The sequence below is a fragment of the Coffea arabica genome, chromosome 1e (assembly GCF_036785885.1).
Source record: "Coffea arabica cultivar ET-39 chromosome 1e, Coffea Arabica ET-39 HiFi, whole genome shotgun sequence".
Taxonomy (NCBI): domain Eukaryota; kingdom Viridiplantae; phylum Streptophyta; class Magnoliopsida; order Gentianales; family Rubiaceae; genus Coffea; species Coffea arabica.
This window is the reverse complement of record NC_092311.1, coordinates 57383403-57398388: the sequence shown is the minus strand read 5'-3', so window position 1 is coordinate 57398388 and position 14986 is coordinate 57383403. Positions and strand designations below refer to the sequence as shown.

The following is a 14986-nucleotide window of genomic DNA, read 5'->3' as shown; positions in this document are numbered from 1 at the left end:
CAGCAGCAGAGAGCGTACCTTTGTTCGAGTGTCAGGGGCTTTCTGTGCGCTTAACAGCAAGAAATAAGAATCAATAGTAAGGTGAATGAATCGCGAGGTCGGTCGAGAGGAATTAATAAGGTGAATGTTTCACGAGAGGAGGACGGCTGGAGCTTATATATGATGAGAAATTGTTCTGTGGAGAGAAACAAATAAATCTTCGGACAAATCTCGAAAACTTAATTGCACCCATTCTTACTTGAGTCAATCTTTCATTAGTATAAAGGAAAAAAGATTCTTAGCAATATACAAGAATTTGAAGGTCCGTATCTTCTACTCCAAACGAATATATTTTTCGTCCGCGAACTTCCCTTGGATGCAATGGGTCGGTGATTATGAAAAGATTCAAGGAAATGCTAGTCCGGGAGCCAATGAGGAGGTTGTATCCATAATTGATTTGATTTTTTGCGTATCGAGATCTCTCAATTTTTAATAGGTACCTTCCTTAGTACGTCAAGGCATCATGCAGCATCTGGTGGGAATTTAAATAAGAAACCAAAAACTAGCAGTATTAGCTTTAACTTATAAGCTGTGCTAGCATGAATTAAAGTATGAATTAAGGAACAAAGAACATTCTCAAAGTCCTAGACATGCCACGGTACGTGTGTTGAGGTATAATTATGTGTGTTTGTTTCAAGACAATCTTGCAGTTGCATATGATTGAAACACAGGCTTGAACAAACTTAGTTGAAAGTGAACACCAAATAAATCCCTCCTTGGACTGACTGTAGGTAGGAGTTCAAACCCCACCTGCAGCAAAAAAAAAATTCAAAGGTAATGTTATAGCATCCTCTTGGTCTAGTCAGGTCTACATACCTACTAGCTCCTACACACAAGCCTCCTTAGGCTTCCCCTCCTTTATAGATTAAGATAGAATAGGTTATACAATTGTTATCGTTGCCCGAAAAAAAAAAAAAAAAAAATGTATACAAGCGAAGCATACACAAAGAGAAATGTGCATAAAACAGGTTTTGTAGTTAGGGGTGACATTAGGGCTCTCTAGGAGAGGCAAAGATCTAGCGCACGTTCTTGTTATTTGCCAATAACTCCAAATCACAAAAAAGGAGAAAATCTGGAGTTAGCGATAGAAAGAGCCTATCTACATAATTGTGCAACCACTATCATCTCCATGGGAACCATATCCACCATAACCGGGTTGTGACATTCCGGGATGAGAATAGTAGTCATCAAGGTGACTCCCATGGTAAAACATGGGACTTGCTCCGTGGAAAAATCGGGCAGAGTGGTGGGGACTGTTCCACGCAGGTACCTTCTCATGAAAAATCGGTCTTCTATTGTGAAGTTTGCAGAAAGGATCCCTGCATAGGTGTGGATCAAATTTGGGTGGTACATAATCTTCAAATTCGTGGTCATCATCTCCTTCTTTCTTGCCAGATTGCTTCTGCTCCATCCCAGTTCGTCGGAAGTTGTAGTCTTCCTTCCCGTGATAGTGATAGTTTTGTCCACGGTTGAAGAAGTGGTCATCATAAGCTTGTCTCTTGTCTTTGTTGGCCCCTTCTTCGCAGGACAAAATTTCCGCACTTTTCCCCATTTTTGCAATGGAATCTAGCAGTAACTTTGGGTCTACTTTGCCTGCAACATACACCAACTTCTTTTCTGGATCCACTGCAACCGAATAGACACCTGGACAGCATTACACAGCCGAATTTTCAGATCTCGAACACAAGCATAATTAGTTAATGTAGCCATATATATATATATATATATATATATATATATAAACCATTGAATTCGGATTGGGAAATTGGAAAACATTATTCTTAAAAGATACAAAACATAAAGGTATTAATTGTAGCGAACAACTATTACCATTGATACTCCATAATGCTTTCTTGAGCGTCTCAGGGCAGTCCTTGCAGCAATTTATGTTCACTCTGAGAACAATGATCTGCGGGTTAAAATAAAAGTGCTAGTTATTATTTTTTTATACAAAAGCGTCCGAAAAGAAAGAAGAAGAAGAAGAAGAAATGATGGCACCATAAGAAATGTAACATGCTAAAATGTGCTAAATAAAATTGAAGTGATCTGAGTACCGGATAAAGAACGTGAGTTTCCATCGTCAAAGACCAGAAGAGACTAATTTAATTCTTGGTGATCTTCTTTGCTTCAGACAAGCGGAGAGTTTTTAAAATCTGTTCCAAAAACTCTTTTCTGGAGGGGAATAGGAGAGAGCGATGACAAAAAGGTTGCGACGAGGTTTTGAGGATGGAGGAAAATGCAGAGACAGCGAATCTATAGCATTGATGGGATATATAAATGCAAAATTTACATACGCTTAACATTTTAGTTTAAAAAAAAAAAAAAAGGAAAATCTTACAAGTTTCTCTACGGGGAAAGAACCTAAAAATGTCCAAAAAAGATCAGAAAACAGATTTTGAGGAACCAGTTAAGACATGCATGCATGATTATTTGACCCACAAGGAATTAGAGTATCCTTTGAGCCACGTAATTAGAGTATCCATGAGAGATCTTTAGAGTATCCATGGACACAAAGGCCTGTTATCCTATTCCTCCCTAAATTACGCAAAGAAAGGAAATTTATTAATTTCTGGTTAAAAAAAAAAGGTTATGATAATATTAGTACGTATATTGGATTGACGAGGGAAGGAAAGAAAATCACAGTAAAAAGGCCCGTCAACTCCTTTTCTTTTCTTTTTTTGGAAGGGGGGGGGGGGCGCGGGGGGCTTGTCTGGCAAATAACTGAAATTTTTGGATGAATTCAAGAATGCTGGGGCCGGACTTGCAGGCCCCGTTCTGAGTTGTAAAAATCTTGGGACCAATCCAGAATATTCAGCGACTGGATTTATTGGCGCTATTTTGGTTTTAAACGCGCTTATATGAAACTAATCTCAGTTACAGATAATTAATCTCGATTTACTTTTATTAAAATGTAAATATAAATTCTCTGCTTCATTTTTGGAGCCTAAAATATAAACAGGCACATTACAACTCCATGTGATTATTTCTTTTCCCATTCTCTTGCAGCCATTCCTAGTCTTTAAATTAAAAGTATTCTGTTTCTAAGGATTTGGGGTCATTGAACGCCTATTCGTACAAAATATTTATGGCTCTGCTCACAATCCCACCAGAAGAAACTGATCAGCTACCAAGGTGCAAGGAGGTGAGGCGGCTTCCAAGTACAAAAGCTAGCACCGTCCAAGAAACAACTTATCATCAAATATAAACGAGATGTCAAGGCCATCTTAAAAATATCCCGTACGGTGAACTCCAAAACATTTCTGACCAACCACATTCTACAAAGTAAACAATTGAGAAGTTTTGCTAATACAACAAATATAAGCCATAAAACTGATACGTCAAATATCTCAATCCAAGGCTCATGCACAATGTCATTGCTAGACCTTTACCCACCACGAGCTTCCCTTCTAGTTGCATCATGAAGCAGTTCGATGTCAACTCCCTCTGGTGGTAACTGGACGTATCTCACCACTGACCCTCTAATGAAGCAGTTCCTCACCGAAAGCTGCAATTGAATGACCAGATGAATGGATAATTCCAACATTATGTCAAGCAAAATTTAAGAACAATCCAGATGTAAGATGAGAACGCGAGGAATAAGGCCTAGGAAGGGGCATGATATCCAAACTGATCTGAACGTGTTAAAATTGAGAACTTGATTGGATAAAGGGAAAGGATTAAAAGTTCCAAAAAAAAAAACACTAAATAAGTTTAAATCAATAACAGCTATGGGTGCATCTCAAAAAAAATTCTGACACGAACACAAGTATGCCCTGTCCTGGATGCTGCCAAACCAAGAAGAAGAGTATCATAATGCTACTAAAGGTTCATCATATCCAACATGCTAAAGGCCGCCAATCGTGGACGTACCAGATGCCTTGTTGGAACCACGAGGTCCACTGCTTCCAATTCCCAATAAGAGCCACGCTTACCATTTTTTCATTCTAAATTATCTTCATAAGTCAGTGACTATAATCATCTTATAACAATATGAGATGAAACCTAAACTTTTCATTCAGGACAGACTTACTAGTCATTACATTAACACAAGGGGCAATAGCCAGCTCTGTACTTCCAGTAGGTTTAATTCCAGTAGATTGCCAAATACAGCCCAGTAGAAGCAAAGACATAAATAATATAATGAGATGACAATAATTTGTTCAGACCCATCCACAGACTAACTTCTCATACATGGTGGCAGAGAAGAATAGTGAATCTCCTATACCAATAGAAGAACCAAATCAGACACGGGAAACAGCCACAAAAACCTAGACCATTAGTTCCAACAGTGGACTAAAAAACGTTTGAGAGTTCTGACTGAAAACTTTTAGACACAACTGATAAGGCCTCCCCACCCCACCCCCTTGTTGCAGCATTCCTTAAAACCGTGATCTTTTTTATTCTTCAATCAGAAAAGATGTGCATCTAACATTGCTATAGCACATAGTATTCGATAAACCTTCTAACTAGAACTGCAAAGTTTTGTTAGAAAATTATTCGACCTTTTCATCCATGAAACCTCTAACATTCCCAACTATATATTACTCCTTGGATTAGAGAAGCACAAAAAGGCAAAATATCATTCAGCTTCCATTATACCTTTGTCAATACACTTGAAATGAAGAACAATAGATCATGAAATTTACCTTTACCAGAAAATCAAAACCAATCACAAAAGTCAGTCAATTTTCAAAAATTATTCATAAGCTCACAGATTGATGTACAAGAAAGGACCAATAGTTATAATATATTTTGGTCTTTGAAAAACACACTACATGTTTGTAAAGTTTTTATGCATCTTGTATGAAAAATCAGGTTCCTCAGGAAAGTAACGAGTACAAGAAGCACTTGAAAAGAACAATACAGTTACAAAACCCAGAGTCACAACAAGAAAACTGAAAACCTTAAAGACTACAACACACTCAAAAATTACTTGAACTATAAAGTCATTCAAGAAAACCATGGCACCACATCCTTCTCATGTTGATTCCTTGTTAAGATTCCAAAATCACAAGTTAGATTCATACAAACAAAGCAAAAGATGACCAAAGAGAGATACAAATCACGCATTGAACAGAAAATTTCTTAGCACAACATCAAAATCAAACGAGAAATTGAATAATTTTCACTCGAAATTATCAAAAGCCCTAAAACCCACAACAGAAACATAACCCTAGAAGAAAAGAGTAGAAACGCCTGTACCATGTGGGGATAGTTTTCTTGATCAACAACCCTAGTATTTTCAAGCTTGATATTGAGGTACTGATCGACCGAATGGAGGGTCCCTCGAATTGCTAAATCATTCTTTAGTTCCACAGTGACTTCTCTGCCTACCAAATCCTTGAAATAGGAGAAAAACAACTGCAAGAAAACACGAATCCACGTCACAACAATTGAAAAAGGCAGTCCTTGAGGAAAGCATTAAAATTCTTATTGAAGCATCAAAAATTTGAAAACGAAATTTAAAAGAGAGATAGCCTCAAAGAACAGTATGTATTGGAAATAGAATAGTATCACCATTCTGATTCTTTTGGTTTATCTGTGCTCCGGCCGGGACGAACTCTTGAGACAGGAAGATTTGAAGCTGAACAAGGAAAGCTGAGCAGCAAAGCAACTCTCAGGAAAGGGTCTCGGGGAAGGAAAGGGGAGACTACTGGTTTAGTACTTCGATTTTTCTCTAGGCAGGTTATTGTGGGGCGGGCTGGGTTGGCCACCATGAGGGATTTTAAGTCCTTGTAAGTTGAGGCCTATTGGCTATTACTCTTGGGGCGTAGAACGGGGGATTTCAAAACCCTTTTGCGTCTACCCTTCCTCTTTGTGTAGAGGTGGAGCAAGAATTGCATGAAAATTATCGTGTCAAATTTTTTTTTTTTTTTTTAAAAAAAGAGGTTTTTTGAAGATTTCTAGGGAGGTTTATGTAATTATGAGAAATTACAGTGGAGCTCAACAAAAATTAAATATAATAAAGAGTTGAATCCATTTTTTAGTCAAGGGCTAACCTCACTGGATTTGCTAATTGAAGACACCAGACAACTGAGAGTCTATAGTATGTACCCTAATGCATTTCCACTTCTAAATATGTACGTTTGTTGGATACATACTTTGATAAATACTTATTGTATCGGAGAATGTGTAATTTAAAATTTTTAAAATATATTTATATCTTTATTAAATTTGGGGTGAAATGATTAAATTTAAAGTTTTATTTTTTTCAAATACAAAAATAATTCTAAAAGTACTAAATTTAAATTTCAGCTAAGGGCCTGTTTGGAATTGCAGTATTTTATTGAAAAATATTTTCCTGATAAAGCTTTTAAAGGCTTATTTAAAATTGAGATAACTTATTGAAAAGTAGTTCATCTGATAGAACTTTTAATATAAGCACTTATTGAGTTTTCAATTACTTTAAGTATATTGTTTGGGTACATAGTTTAGTGAGTACTTATTATATTAGATAATGTGCTATTTTTAAAATTTTTAAGTTTATTTATCTCTTTATTTAGTTCATAATATAGGATGAAATAATAAATTTAATATATTTTTTTAAGCACAAAAAACTACTCTAAAAGCACCATATTGTTTATGGAATAATGTTTACCAAATAACTCAAAAATACTTTTAGCATCGAAAACTACTTTCTATTAAAAGTATCACAACTCCGTGCCGACCTAAAAGTGCTGTCAAAGGTACTTTGTTTTTCTTTTTTCTTTTTTTTAACAAAAACACCTCACTTCAAAACAAGATCTCAATGGTACCAAATGACAGGTCTCTTTTCTATTCAATATATATCTCTCTCTCTATTTAATTGTAAGTGGAAGGATTCGACTCCAGACTTCTCGTTTACACGCCCTCCTTCCCGAACCACTCAACCCCTCCCTTTGGTCTCTTTTGGATTGCGACATTTGAAATTTTTATAAGAAAATATATTATAACAATTTGATTTTATGAAATAAAAAATTATTGAAAAATGTGTTCAATATAAAAATAAAAATTTTTATTCAAAAATTATGGTCCAAAATTGCAAACATAGTGCAAATCTTGTTTAATACTAAATCAAATCCTCACGAGCCATTATTGTGATATATTATTTTTTTTCTTTTAAATAAGTAAGATGTTTTAAATTTAGAATCTCCTACTTATAATCAATCATATCTTATTACCCAACCCTACCCAACCCTCTACTTGTTAAGCTTCAAACGGGCATCAAAGTGGGAATTCCCAAAATGGTGACATTGTTGTTCACGGAATACCACTGTAATTGAGTGGGAAAAGATAAGTGTTTGGATACAAAACTTATCCCAAATAATATTTCGCTTGCATCATAAACACATTTTCCAACTTACCTTTTTATATTTCCAACCACCTTTTTATCTCACATACATCATATCACAAAAAGTGCTACAGTAATTATTCCAAATAATATTTCAAATAATACCCTATCCAAACAAACATATTAATATTTTAAAAGGAGAATGTTTAATTACACCCCCTAATCCCAAATCCCGGCATTACGTGTTAATGCTAAAAGACATCAATGCACTAAATTAAGCCTTGAAGGTATTAATTTAAGATAGAGGTGTGTAAATGTAACTTCTCCAAAATAAAAAGTCATTTTACTTCTTCCTTTGCTGTAACATGGTTTTCCACCGAGCAATAGAAGGACAAATGCTTTGGCTCCCTAGTCCCGCGACCAAGATCAAGCGGACAAACACTATAGAAAGGCCAACCACACGAGGTTCCTTGATTCCTAGTTCATTCATGCAACTTCTTAATAAGCTCACGTAAATTTCCAGTTTCAAAACACACCCCCTCTTGTCATCGAGAGAAAATAGTGGTTAAACAACTTAACGTTGAAATTGATTATTCCGACTAGGAATACATGAACACCTACAGCCAAGCTTAAAGCGCAGCCGACTAGGAATAACTGCAGCCGTCTGCACTGTATTGCGTTGATGCCAAAGAAATACTCGTCCACATCTAAAAGAGTCAACAGCTTGTTAAATTTATATGGCCTAATATTACAGAGAACCATACATTTACAAACTCACAACGTAATGCGTTTAAAGATTCTGACATTCGAGAAAACCGACACTCCAGAATTGTAACAAGATCATGACACATACACAGGGAAGGCACTACATTTACAACTTTGTCAATCTAGAAGCTGCATTCAGAAAATTGTCTCTCTAAACCCTGCAAACTGATTTCAACTACTCTCTTTAACCTACAGAGGATGGTTGAATTGCAAGACCTACTACAATCTCTGCTTCACCCGCCGACCATTGACATCACTCCCGTCCAATATACCATCAGTCAATTGCTTGTTCACACTGACAGAATGCTCATTGATCCTAGCTACATACTCCAACAATTCTGTGAGCACGCTTGGACAACTTTCTTTTAGGTATTCAAACCCGTCTGTCTGCATAACAGCTGCAAAAGACAAACTTGAGCAGATTAGTTAAACTTGTACAGAAAAGTCTCACTATGCATATGAAACTCAACTAATACCAAATTATCAGTCTTCACTAAACCTCCATCAAGTGACACACACATTCAAGATAGTTAACCTTGAACTTTTAAATTGTTTTATCTGTCTTAAATCAAGCTTCAATTACTGAAAACAGGTTTACAAAACTGTCATCATTTCCTATGACAAATAGCCTCCCCGGAAACAGAATTGTTAAATGGCAGTAGATGATTAGGACCTATAAATAGCTATTGAATTAATTGTTCTTGCACATGACCCCAGCTTAGTTGGCAACAGCATACAAAGAAAACTGCTCTAATGACTGATTAACACCAGATAACAACCATTCAGACATGCCAGATACTTGAGCCAATTTCACTTATTGAGAGAGCAAACCAATCAAGCAGCATTGTTTTTTCAGAAAACTACTCATCATCACAATCTAGTAAAAAGATGTATGCACATCGGCAGTGCCTACAATAAATTGACTCTATACCCCTTCACAACATTTCAAGTATTTGAAAATATACGAAGGCACAAAATGAGAAGTATCATAATGCTTTCCAATAAAGACAGAAATTACCCCTAAGATTTTCTGGCATGGCAACAAATTTTAGGCATACAGACTTCAGCTGGAAACAGTGATGCTGCTCTGCAAGGGCCAGCGTAGTAGCAACAGTATTTATGGCAACATCCTCGCAGAGATTAGCTTCACATATCAATCTGAGCCTATCCAAACCATATCTATCTGCAGCAGCAAGCAGATGTTGAGCCATCAAGCTTGTAGCCCCTTTTGAGTTCAAACCAGTAAGTTCTTCCATATTGGGTAAGCAATCCCAGTATATGAAATGAAGTAGAGCCTGTAAGTAAAAACAAAGGCAACAGCTCTGTTCAGTTGACTTTAACGAAGAAAATGAATAATCAGGTCCTTCAACAAGCATAATTTCAAATGATTGACATTGTTACTATAAATTTGGAAACAGAAAATTTCAGAAAACAAAATAGATCCACATCAGCCACTAAGTTATATTCTGCACATTCCAAAGGTAAAAAAAAGTTCAACGAATTTGATAAGCACGGTTTACCCCATCATAGACAGAACACCTAAACTGTAATTGATTCATTAACGGGAAAAGGGGAAGGTATTAGGCCCTTTTTTCTTAAACCAAGTATGGCACCCTTTAAATCCATGTAAAGCTGCATTATTTTTCATAAAGCACCTTCCATAGAGAATATTTCCATGAACTAGATTTCCGTGATAGAGTAAAGATTTATTTTAAATTGATTTCGATTGCCTTTGTCAATTGACAAAATAAAAACACATAAAAACAAGTCAAATTTATTTCGATAGCCTTTGCCAATTTTTAAAAAAAAAACAATCAGATTTTGGCCAAGCACATAAAAACAAGTTGTGTCCTACTGTTCACACCAAATGTGCCTTTGTTGGAGACTTTGGCACGTTTTCAAACTCATAAGCATCACTATCTTGGTCTACCTACATAAACGTATTCCTGTACTACCAAGGCTGAAGATATAGCAACTATCAAGACAACGTGCAGGCATTATATAAGTTGTAAAACCAAAGAAAAAGAAGATAAGTAATCCATGAGTCATGACGTCTTCACCAGATACAGCACCTTCAGAATCAAGGAAATGTAGCATATTTTCTGTACTTGGAGAGAAGCAGAATATGAGCTCTTCTCTTTTATCACAATCCTATTTTCTAGTACGGAATACATACATCATTAGAAGTTCGTATTTGACAGAAAAGCATGGAAACATCAGATAAAGTTAAGCATCAAATAAGATAACTCTCCATCATCAATGGATGGCAGAGTTTTATGATGATTCAGACCTCCGAAAACCTGATTTGGGTAGGGATCGCGGTAGCAAAATTCAAGAGAAAATATTGCTCCAGAGATTTTCTTATTAGCATTGTATAAATAGAACAACCAAATTATCACCATACATTTACCAAACAAAATAAACTTTGGCAAATTGTACAAATTACAACAGGATAATGATAGGCGGGCTATCATAAGCCTGTTCTTTCACAAATCTAAGTTCTGGTTGAAAGAGAGAAGACATTGCATTGGGAATCAAACACAAAAGGAGGCCTCTTTCTTTAAAAGAAGGTACAATATATTTAAAGTACCATGTAGACGAATAGAAAAAAATCTTGGTGACAAATGATTTCCTGTCAAAAGAATGAGTTAAAATACAATGAAGAATTATAGGCACTAGACCTTAAAAACAGGAGCTTCCATGTCTTCAACTCGAATACATTGTGTGTCATGATCTTTCATTGGGCCAAATAGTTGAGCTCTAAATACAGGTGAGCGCGCAGCAAGAACCAACTTGTGAGCAGAAAATTTTTCTCCATTGACTTCAAAATTTACATCAGTTCCCTTTCCACATTCCAGTAGCTGCCCAAAATGTTGACCAATGTCCGAAGGTGGAAGCGGTATAGAGTAGATTTTGGGTCCCTCAGTTTGGGATCTAACTACACCAACACAACAATGAACCTGAAGACAATCATTCTTCAGATAGTCTGATGTTTCTAGTGCAGTTCTCTTAAAAAACCGCTTATAGCCCCTACAATAAAAAAACCATTAAATGATTAAACCAAAAGCAATTTACCAGTCATACCCAAGAAAAAAAGAGAGATAAACAAACAGAATAAAAGCTATGGAGGAGGATTCTAGAACCAAATTGATTAACTTTAAAAATGAAACCATGAGAGTTCTATCCCATGCAGCCAACAGACTCCAACTCTTAAAACATCAGAATCATTCATCACTAGCCCCATCATAAGAGAAGACGTGCCACAGTTCTTTGAAAGTAGAATCATGACAAAGCAAACATGATATCTCTTCCCCATGCAATGACAGTTAAACAACTACTAACATACTTCTGTTTATATAATATTGGAATCAAGAACAAGGCGCTTCATCATGTGTGAGCTGATAATGAAGATCATACATAGCTCAGACTAAAACCCAAGCAGAACCATTGACATGAGTAGGAGCCACAGACAAACTAACACAATCATACACCCATCCAAGTATCAATTTGTCCTATTCCCGCAGTCCTAAAATTTGTGTAATTACCAAAAATGATCACACATTAGTTTCATCATCTAGTCGCATTATAGTGCCTCAAATTCAATGGCAAAGCGGTCCCATTAATGTCAAACTTTCGACGGCTACTCTTCAGCATGTCTATCAGATAAGCATTTCATGGAGAGCTAGGATGTGTTTCAAATGGAACTAGAAAGGATGATGAATCGACCAATATACGATCCAAGTGGAGACAGAGTAGTGCTTATGCTTTGGAAAACAAATTGCCATGGCACAATGTTATTGTGATCGTGCCGTACAACAGCATTAGATTGGCAGTGAGCTAAAGAAATCCAAAACCTACTACTGCAATAACAGTCTGAGTGGAAATTAGTAGCAAGCAGTTGCCCAAAGAGCCAAAGGAGGTTTAAACAAAAAAACAAAGGAAAGCACGTATTTTGTTCTTCAAAATCACAGAGTCAACCTATCATGTTAATGCCAAATGTTTACAAATAAATAAAAAGAAGAAACCAAACCCTCTGAAATGGACTTGGGAAACATTTTTTGGGTCAGTACTAATACACAGACCTTACGCATTTAAAAGCTATTACGTAAATGTCTGTCATTTCCTGATAGAGTTAATAATGTCAAGCCTCAGACTCCTCCCACGAAATACAAAATCATCACATTTACTACTTTCAAGTTGGGGAAGAATATTCAATCAAACACAGTCAGATAAAAAAAAATTGATCAAATCATCAGCTACAGTTAGTATGAGGTGACCACCACCTTTTCCCTTAACAAATTAATTTTGGGATAAAGGGTGAGAGAAGCCATGAAATCCCAGCAATTAGATGCAACCAAAAACACAGGCTCTGTCCAATTAACAAGCAAATGCACAACATTCCATGAGAATAAATGAGTATGAATACATGAGGCACTTAATTAAAAATAACCAAAACTAACCACATGCTTCCGCGGTATTTTAACGTGTAAGGCCCACTCTCTAAAGCCCTTCCGAAATGGCTATGAATCTTATGCCTCGCTCTCCCGCTCTGATCCATAAGCGTCAGTTCAAACAGCGCTCTAACGTCCGTTCCCTCGCTGGCTAGCGCAATAAACAAGGAAACATACGTCGCATTGTCCTCCACGCTTTTCCCATCAGGATAGAAATAGATCGCCCACGCATAGCCTCCCACCATGAAAATATCAGACGCTACGTACTTGCCAATCCCAATTCCCTTGGACAAGGAATACCCCGTGATCTTAAAATCGTGCGTTCCATTCACAGTCTCCGTGATCGACGTCGACGTCGTCACCGGCGGCGGCGATGTTGACGCCGTTGTGGAAGACGACGGGTTGGAGGTTTCTCCATTGTAAACCCTTCCCATCCCCACCATGCGCGCAAATTACTCGTAGAATTAGCAGGCAATATAAAATTCGGGTGGAATTTGGAAGAATTGAAATTAGATCTAGGGTTTTGAAGGGCAATCAGGATGAAATGAGGAGTGAGAATTACTGATTGAGGTTTTAATCTGCAAAATTGGGTGAGGAAATCTAGGATATGTTACGTTGACTAAAAATCTGCAATTTCAATTGAAGAGGAAGGAAGGAATTAGAGAGAGACTCGGCTCAGTTTGGAAGACGAAATGGACTTTCTCGGCTCTCTCGCTGGGAGGACGGAGAGAGAGAGAGAGAGAGAGAGACAGAGAGACAGAGGCAGTAAAAAACAAAGAGAAAGGGGAAATGGGAGAAGGAAATAAGAACCGTTGATAAGCTGGCAAGTGGGAGAATCTATACATATATATATTGAATTATAGATAGATGAAAGCTGTCGGGAAATTATTGACTTATCAACTCGACGAGTGAGATCAGGTACAGGTAGGTGTATGATAGAACGTATTGCGGCCTCAATCCTGGTGACTGCTGGGATGCCGGTGATTGGTCGCTCTCAGCCGCCGACATGCTTTTCAACCTCCCTCTAGTCAAAAGCAAAACGAAACCTACGAGTTTTCCATTGAAAACGTGCATCATCATCTCACGACTCTGGTGGGAAGTTAATCTCGCGGGAGAGATGACCGAATGCGTCCATCAGTCCATCTCCGTAGACGAAGCCAGTAGGAGTGATCGCCGCCGGCCTGATCATCAATGTTAACTTTATGTCCTTTAAAAACTCAATTTAGTAAAATGTGGTTTTAATCTAAAATTTTAATATTTATTTAGCTGGAAATTATTGTTTATATAAAAAATGATTAGATCCCACTCTTTTAGTGACAAAATTGAATGTAGACCAGGTAAGATTCGACTTTTTTTGAAAAAAAAAAGAATATGATTTGGGTCAAAACTTCTTTTAGAGGTAAAAATAAATATGAATCAATTTTTTTGTTTAAATACAAATGGAATCTAACTTTTTTGCCGCTAAACAAATGATTATGTGTTTGTCAGGTGATAGAGGCGCTGTTTAGCACTTGAGTTTTTTGTCAAATTTGTTTGCTACAAGTTTTTTAAAAACTTTGATTGCAGTGACCTCAAAAAACTTTTTAAAATTTTTAAACTATACACTTCAAAATATTCAAAAATTTACATACTTTAAATTTTTTTTTAAAAACTTCTATAGTAAATTACAGTAAAATTTTTCAAATAATAAGTTTTTAAAACAGCGTTAAAGGCGCCCTCATGTGTGTGCAATTTTAGAATAAATTAATATTTATAAATTTTTTTTACGAATTGATAGTTATTCAGGTAATTATGCCAATTAGTAGTTATTTTGGTAATTAAGGATTAACGGATAAAGTTAATACCAAAATAACTCCACATATGCTTTATTATTTTATAGATATTGTACGATAACTCAAAACTAATTTTGATTTAGTTTATACTCATCAAAATCAAACAAGGAATATGAATGGCCTATGTGATATAACTAATTTATTAAATTGGAAATGCTGTCCAAAAGGTAACCTATAATAATCACATTAAATATCAAGCTTTTGCGTGAGAAGCCAAATGCGGGTGCTGTAGTAAAAATCCATGATAGAATAATAAAGAACAGGAGTGTTTAGTTTCTACTTTATGGCCAAAATTTGAGTAAACATGATTTTCATCCCCTTGCATTGATTTTGTTTGAAAGGCCCTTCTCATTGACATGGCCTAGCCCAGTCAGTACCGAGTCGAGCCGAGCCTTTTTTTTTTTTTTTTTTTGTTCCAACAAATTTATAGTTAAAATAATGATGATTGATCTAATTTGAAAATCAAAATATATATTATTAATTATTATGAAAAATTAAATAAAAAATATTCAAGCAAGAACAAGGAAGGACTATTGCAAAACACTCTAATTGTGATGATTTTTTGATGATCCTGTATAAATTATATCCAATACTGTAAATTGTGCTGCACCACTCGATGAGATAACTTG

At 36.2% G+C, this 14986-nt stretch overlaps 2 protein-coding genes across 2 annotated transcripts; both read right to left on the bottom strand.

The window, feature by feature from the left end:
- Positions 1 to 3215: 3215 nt before the first annotated feature.
- Positions 3216 to 5795, bottom strand: LOC113733914 (sm-like protein LSM2). The gene is made up of 3 exons (XM_027260151.2): positions 5557 to 5795; positions 5242 to 5400; positions 3216 to 3544 (listed from the first exon to the last, which is right to left on the bottom strand). The coding sequence occupies exons 1-3, from the start codon at positions 5557 to 5559 to the stop codon at positions 3425 to 3427; spliced, it is 282 nt and encodes a 93-aa protein (XP_027115952.1). The 5' UTR covers positions 5560 to 5795; the 3' UTR covers positions 3216 to 3424.
- Positions 5796 to 8015: 2220 nt separating this feature from the next.
- On the bottom strand, positions 8016 to 13342 carry LOC113733905 (BTB/POZ and MATH domain-containing protein 2-like). Its single transcript, XM_027260139.2, has 4 exons — positions 12535 to 13342; positions 10756 to 11104; positions 9093 to 9369; positions 8016 to 8472 (listed from the first exon to the last, which is right to left on the bottom strand). The coding sequence occupies exons 1-4, from the start codon at positions 12966 to 12968 to the stop codon at positions 8294 to 8296; spliced, it is 1239 nt and encodes a 412-aa protein (XP_027115940.2). The 5' UTR covers positions 12969 to 13342; the 3' UTR covers positions 8016 to 8293.
- Positions 13343 to 14986: the final 1644 nt, after the last annotated feature.